Genomic DNA, 7,138 nt, shown 5'->3' with positions numbered 1-7,138 from the left:
AAAAAAAAAAACAACAGCTTTAATGCTACCTACTCGTGGTTCACTGAAGTTTGTCACACAAAATTAAAATATGTTCAAGTGAAGATAATAGGCACATATAAACCACTGTGACTGAAGACGACAAATATTTTATTGATGGTAGGATGTGGAATATGGGACCAGTCCTTCTTGTACTTTAATACTTAACCAAATTAAATTCTTTCTGTCTCACTAAATGACAAATAGCTAATGATGAAATTATTGCTTGCTGATTTTGTATTTACTGAAAAATCCCTTTTCATAATAACGTCTGGCCTTCATTCATAGAGAGTCACAGCCATAAGCTTCCTGGAAGACATGTTTCTTGGCACAGAACTACTCTGAATACAACACAAAATTAAAATCAGCACCACAGAATGTAAAAGCTTTAAAGCTAACATTTCAGTTTGCACAAAGCCTGCAGAATGTTGGAGAGCAAATTTTACATTTCCATATGTAAACTTGTGTTATCGTCTCCTTTTTGGGGAGCAGAACAATATTCTATTTATCTCAACACAGAAATACTACCTTATCTTTTTTAATACTGATTTACATACATGAGCTCATGTGTACAGTTGGCATATGCCTAACATCTGCAATAAGGTTCTCAGTACTCCAAGTTGCACAGCAATGTATCCATAGGCAGCAGAATGGGCATGCCATCAGATGCACAAAATCATTACCTGTATCAGATCATAGGATAAGCGATCCAGAACTTCCTGTGTTTTTTCGTTAATTTCTAATTCTGTCACAACTTCCCAGCTACCATTCTGGAACCTCACAGGCATAGAGAAGACAATCCCTTCAGGAATGCAAAATTGACCTGCAGAGAAGGAAAAATTACCCAAACATATTATTTATGATTATAAACCACATTTTCAGCAGTGTCAAGATTAAGCCCTACAAATTTGCAGAAGTTTGTAACTGTGCAAGATCTCAATACAGAGACCGACTGCACAATTCAAAGACTAAAGGGCTTCCTTTTGTCTGTAACTCTGAACTTTAGTTTCATGGATACATAACAATTTTACATTTTAAAAAGTGTAAATCTTTTCTTTCATACAAGGTTTAAATGGCTGTAGTGTAATACTCAATTTATTGGTCCACATATTTTCACAAGAAGAACATGTTTTTATACCTTTGGTTCTAACAATTACAAAGATTCCATGCACAAACCACATACATGAAAAAAGTTATTTAAAAGACTAAGTGACAATCTGCAACAAAGATAGTATTAACCTAAGAGGCACTTTTAAGAAATGAATATGAAATCATGAGCTCAAGATAGCATAATTGTGTAGATTTGCAGGCTATTATAGTGAAAAAAAGTCCCAATCTCCAATGATGCTATGATTTTTTTTTATTAAATTAAAAAAAAGATTAAAAAAAAATCACATTATAGAAATTGTGGAAGGCTACAAGGAAGCTATTAAAGATTATGTGAAGCAAAAGTAGACTTACCTTCACTAAATATTCCCATAGAAACAATCTCTCCAGGAGGAGAACCATGGAACCAGTATCTTAATGCAGTGGCTACTGCATGAGCAGGTAATATTCCTGCATAATGGCAGACACGGGAACTTGATGAACTCTGTGCAGACATAAATTCTGAATTGATCCATTTGCTGACAACAAAAAGGAGGGTGGGAGGGAAGCCCTGAGATGACTATAGGAAGAGCAGGACAACAGAACTAGAATTAAGTGAAGATAACAGTTACAATTTATTCAGACTTTGCTGAAGGCAAAGCACTTGAAGACAGAAAATAAGGTCTAGTAAAAAGAGCTGAAGAGGCGACAACAAGGATTATTTGTCTGTGAAAGGTCATTTACTCAAGTTATGACCTCTATTATAATTACTATTTATATCTGTTACTGTCTTACCTAAGAATCCACTCATGCACCACAATCCCTGCTTGGCACAGTACTGGTAAAGAACAAAAAAAATATCTGCTACCCAGTAAATGCTGGAAGGCTTACACCAGAATGGGAGCTCTGCACATCCAGGCCTAAGTACTTGTAAAATCAGCTGTCTTCTCACTCTAAACATCCTTTCTCTGCTATTTCTCTTTTCTCTAGAAGCTATTTAGATGTCACGTATCCTTCTAACACACATTAACAAATCTTCTTATGGGAAATTGACAACATCAGTTCCCTCAGGCCATAAATTCAATTTAATTCAGGTACAAGATGCAGATATATGCTTAGTGTTGTTTCAAAGCCTTTTCATGCATACTAGACATCTCATTCACTATCCGGCTTTTCAGTACTTCTTAAAGCCTTACTATGTAGGAATATATAGTTCTAAACAAAGTTGGCAGAGGAATCAGACCTATGTATAGTCGGAGGAACTACTCAACTTCTTTTGCAAACTTAGTACTTCAGCTTAAGTTTTCCTTTATGTACAGTGCTAGTCAAAGACAAATCTTGAAAACAATCATATTTCTTGATGTTCATTAAAAAGTTCAGATAAACTCAGATGTAGAGAAGTTATTTAGTTTTACTTTAAAAAACAAATTTGTCCTGGACATACCTATCATGGATCAAATTCAACAGAGGACGTGAAAAATTAGCTGGGCCCCAAATAGCACTGTCACATCTGTAAACCTTTGCATGTGACAAATCAATGTACATACAGCCAGAAATGTTGCCCCAAACAATCACATCTTTAACCCCTGCAACAGAGGAAAATACAAAGATTAACAAGGAGAAAGACAAATATTTTCACAGTATAGGTTGAACTGGATGAATTCTGGAAGTCCTCTTGAAAATGAACTATTTTTCATTTCAGTGTCCTGCCTTAAATAGCAAAAATGTTTTCATCTGAAAATCACATCAAAGTTCTCCATAACATAATATGAAACCTCTTCATAATCTGTAATGGGACTTCAATTAATATCATGTTATTACATATAATAGACAAAACCTAGTAAATATTTGTTAGAAAACAAAACAAATCATATTACAAACATACAACAACCTTCCATCTAAAGTTCTGTACAAGCAAATACAGACTGTTCAAAAGAAATCTATTAAAAATATTTCAAAAATATTATTGCTTTGGTACAAAATGAATTTCTGAAATAAACTATTGATAGACAATTCTGCCTGCTAACTTCTTTTTCTATATTATCAGGCTCCCAAATATCACTGTTACTGACTACTAGTTCTTTCCACTGCAGCGCTTGAGAGAATCTTGATGCTGAACAGACTGTTGGAACACAGCCCTGCTGTGCTGTCCAGAACTCTGTGAATATGACCAAGTTATGACAACTAATCTGAGAAAGAAAACCAATTAACCCAGAAATAATGCTATAACACAAATTTCCTTCACTGTTATTATCCACACAGAAGCATGTTGTCATGCTTATTCACAGTAGTTTGCGTCTCTCCAAAATAATGCGCTGCCAAGTGTAAATGCGATTGCAAGTTCTAGGTCCTCATCTGCCACACAGCTCAGTCCAGCTTAGTATATTCCAACCTAGTAGAGACACAAGACTAGACAATGTACAAGAGTTGGCAAGAAAACTGATTTTTATGGGATCAGGCAGAGCTTCAGATAGCAGTCAGCAAAGAGAACAGTAGCACCTGCTAGTCACACCCTGGCATTCTGTACAGCTGTGCAATTCAGTGGGTGCAGTGCTGTGCTTGCATTTTTTGCATATACATCAACCATACTGTTCTTTAAAGTATGTGCTCTCAACATGTCTATCCGCTGAATTCCCCAAATGCTCCCAGAACACACAAATATTCACCTGCTGTGTTCATACTCAGCTTCCTGGCTAGCATGGCTTTAGATGCACTTTCCCAGGATGTTGCAACAGCAATGACATTTTCAGGCTTAATGGATGGGCCGTACGTGATAATCATCATTGCCTTAAGGTTTACAAAGGTTTTTCCCGCAGAAATTATTCTGACTCCACTCTTGGCATTCTTCTCAATCAGAGGAGCGTACACTTGACAGATCTCACTCATTGCTCTAATGCAGTTCTCAAGGGTTTGGGTGTCTCTTTCTAAAATGGTATCATCAGGAACAATGATAACATCAGCTTGAAGAAAAGCCTTATCTATCTCAGTGTGCCCTGAAATACCACGGAGAAGTGGGAATGCCATGTCTTCAACTTCCATTACAATACCAGAAAGACATTCCTTAGACTGGACCGCATCAAGCAAATGAATACTGATTTCTGTGGTCATTCCAAACACATCGCCACTTGCCAGCAGAGGGATAAGCTGATAGCAGGTTGGAGCTGATGCACTGATAAAAGAAGGATACGGACAAATTATAGTTAACCACTGTATACTGCTTGTACAGAAGTATTACATCAGTAAACACAAAGATCTTGTCTTTGCATTTGATTGTGTTTAAAAAGATAACTAGCTTGGATCCTTTATTGCTCTCCCATTTTAACATCTTAAAATTAAAAAGTTGGAATGTTCTTTCGTTTGAAGGTTTTTCATCCTATGCATTTCAAGTGATGTTGTCATTTAAAAACGTCACTAACGAACTATGATTTTGAATGGTCTTTTTAAGGTTATCTTAGGTATTTTAATGGGACTATAGGAAATACATACATTTCTATAGCTAGAACTGCAAAAGACTATTTAAATATTTCAAAAAATATTTAATGTAAAATATTTGCATTACAGCTTATTTTGTAAATACTTGCTTTTTCACAAGGTGATCTAGGGGGCTCACTGACACCTGTTCACATCAGCCACTTATAGTGGAACAAAATTCAACTAAAATAGAAATACTTTTCAATTCATACAGTGAATGCTCATAGTGAGGGATGCGGGAACTAATTCAAATCAGCAAATTACATGGATTCATGTATAACCTCGACTGGTTATACCTCACGTGATAAGAAAAATTGTATTCTTCTGAAACTGTTATTATACTCTTTTTACTACTCTAACCTGGTGATCCAGATCTGCAAAGGGTTGATAAGACTTCTAATCTCTTCCTGCTCTTTTTCAGATTCCATGTGTGCTTGCAGGTTCTCCTCAGCAATCTCTAATATTTCCTCAGTCAGCTTCATTGAGGTGATGCCGTAATAGTTCTAGGAACAAAAACAGATGTTCTCTAATCAAATGACAGCTCAAACACAGCAAGGGAACACTGAAAAGGATAGCTTTATTTTACATTTGAAGGAGGAATAAAAATCAGCAATGTTATAAGAAGATGTAAATGATGGGCTTACTGTATTAAGAGTTGCTCATTACCTGAGCATATTCCAGAAATTCATTAAGTCCTCCCAGAAGCAGACCCTTGCCTCCACGGTCCAACAGTTCTCTCCAAACAACTGGAGACCGTTTGTGTTCCCATCCATTCATTTCACAAACATCATGAAGCCACTGCTAATGCAAACATCACCCCAGAAGGTTTTAATATTTGTTCACATGTTAACACTTACATGTCACAGCTATAAACATTATTTCCTCTCAGTACATAATTACCAAGCGTTTAAAACTTATTCACATAACTGTGCATAAAAAGGCAGACTGACAGTTATACTGACATGCAGTGCAAGTTACACTGACATACTACAATATTTCAGCAACAGAGCAAAATAAGTAACTTCTTAGTAATTTCCACCTGGTTTTACTTCCACCTGGTTTTACTGCTGTAATTTTGCTCTATTCTCTTAGTGATATTGAACACAGAAATGTTGCAAATCAGCAAGGAATCTCAGGATTCCTTAAGAAAGTAAGCAGGTAACTTCTGTGGGAGGTAAGTAGGCTGCAGACATTAACTGCTATTCACTTTACTATTTGAGTTACTTGGCTGAGGTGTCAAGCAAAGTATAATGGGTAAAAACATCACAGTACTGTCTTGTTATGTAATACTGCAATTTTTTTTTCAGTTTTTTATAGGGACCACACTCTAGATGCAGCAATATGTAATATTGTCTTCAAGTAGAATGAACAATTGGGCATACAGCAAAGTACTCAGAGAGGCCTGTCCGTACTGTAAATAAATACCTGAGATTACTTCCATTGTAATGCAAAGCCCTTGAATGCCAGAAATCCTCTTGATGACAGTGGAAGCATTATACAGAATGCGCAAAAAATTACTGTGAGCAGCAGGCTGAGCAGCCATATATGCTCGATAAGAAATGATGAACTTCAGCTTCCTATCAACTAAACACAGTTCCACTCAGCTCTCACCTTACGTCCATATCCTGTGGTAAGACTGACAAGAACACCAGACAAGCAGCATCCAAACTTTCCCTCATGCTGGCTCTCACAGCCAATGCTCTGCAGCACCTGTGCTCGCCTACCCAGATGCCAACACAGGACAGTGAGACCCACTAGAGGTGAGCGCACTCCTTCCCAGCGGAGTGCCAGGCCCGACGGCTAGTTCTGCGCTCCTTACCTCCCACGTGTCGGGGTGCTGAACCACCTTGTGCACGCTGAAGTCAGGCAGGTTAGCCTGGAGGTAGTCGGCCAGGAGCTCGGCTCTGGCGTACTGCGGGCAGCCTGCCCTACCTGCGAGAGCAGCAACGGCACGGCTAAGGGAAGGCTCTGTGATACGAACGAGTCAAATACTCTTTGAATTGCTCCAGACTGGCACAGAGCCTGCGTGACCGGTATCACACGAGTTCCCAAAAGCGTCGGGGCAAGTAAATTAATCAGCAAAGAAAGGGTAATTTCAGAGGCCAAACTCTTGCTCAGTTCAGCAAGAGTATTTCAGCCAACGCCTAAGCGGTACTTCAGCGGACGAGTGAAGGAGAGCACAGCAGAGGGAGAAGCTTCCCGACGGAATGAGGGTGACAGAGCTGACTCGAAAGCGGCCGCGGCGGCGCGACGGACAGAGACGCTCTCAAGAGAGAGCGAAGGCGCGAAAGGCGGCAGAGCCAGCTGAGAGGAGCGGCCGCCGCAGCCCCACGCAGCACCCAACGGCCGCCTCACCTGCCAGCACCAGCTTGGCCATGCACGCGCCACTCCTAACGGTCAGTTTGCCGTTGCGTAGCAACGTGCCGCGCGCCGCGACCGTTTGTCCCTCGGCTCACTCCGTCCGTCTCGCGAGGCTCGCCGAGAGCGCGCGCGCGGAGGGCGGCCGGGTGTTATGGCGCCGCCGGCAGCGAGGTAACCGTTGCTGAGCGGCGGAGCGCGGTCC

General features: G+C 39.6%; 1 protein-coding gene across 5 annotated transcripts in view; it reads right to left on the bottom strand.

The window, feature by feature from the left end:
• The window catches only part of MDH1B (malate dehydrogenase 1B), a 9,089-nt gene extending 2,049 nt beyond the window's left edge, over positions 1–7,040 (bottom strand). The window contains exons 1-8 of one of the 5 annotated variants that reach the window (XM_010713483.2): positions 6,931–7,040; positions 6,395–6,507; positions 5,242–5,376; positions 4,936–5,078; positions 3,771–4,273; positions 2,549–2,690; positions 1,480–1,643; positions 702–841 (exon numbers count right to left, since the gene is read on the bottom strand). In XM_010713483.2, the coding sequence (XP_010711785.1) occupies positions 702–841; positions 1,480–1,643; positions 2,549–2,690; positions 3,771–4,273; positions 4,936–5,078; positions 5,242–5,376; positions 6,395–6,507; positions 6,931–6,952 (1,362 nt within the window). In that variant the 5' untranslated portion in view covers positions 6,953–7,040. The remainder of the gene's footprint in view (positions 1–701; positions 842–1,479; positions 1,644–2,548; positions 2,691–3,770; positions 4,274–4,935; positions 5,079–5,241; positions 5,377–6,394; positions 6,508–6,930) is intronic. The other 4 variants (XM_019617044.1, XM_019617045.1, XM_019617046.2 and 1 more) reach the window with 4 other exon arrangements.
• Between the last annotated feature and the right edge of the window lie 98 nt (positions 7,041–7,138).

Source organism: Meleagris gallopavo, chromosome 7, assembly GCF_000146605.3.
Source record: "Meleagris gallopavo isolate NT-WF06-2002-E0010 breed Aviagen turkey brand Nicholas breeding stock chromosome 7, Turkey_5.1, whole genome shotgun sequence".
NCBI lineage: Eukaryota > Metazoa > Chordata > Aves > Galliformes > Phasianidae > Meleagris > Meleagris gallopavo.
The sequence above is the reverse complement of the archived record's forward strand: the minus strand, read 5'-3'. Positions and strand labels throughout refer to the sequence as shown.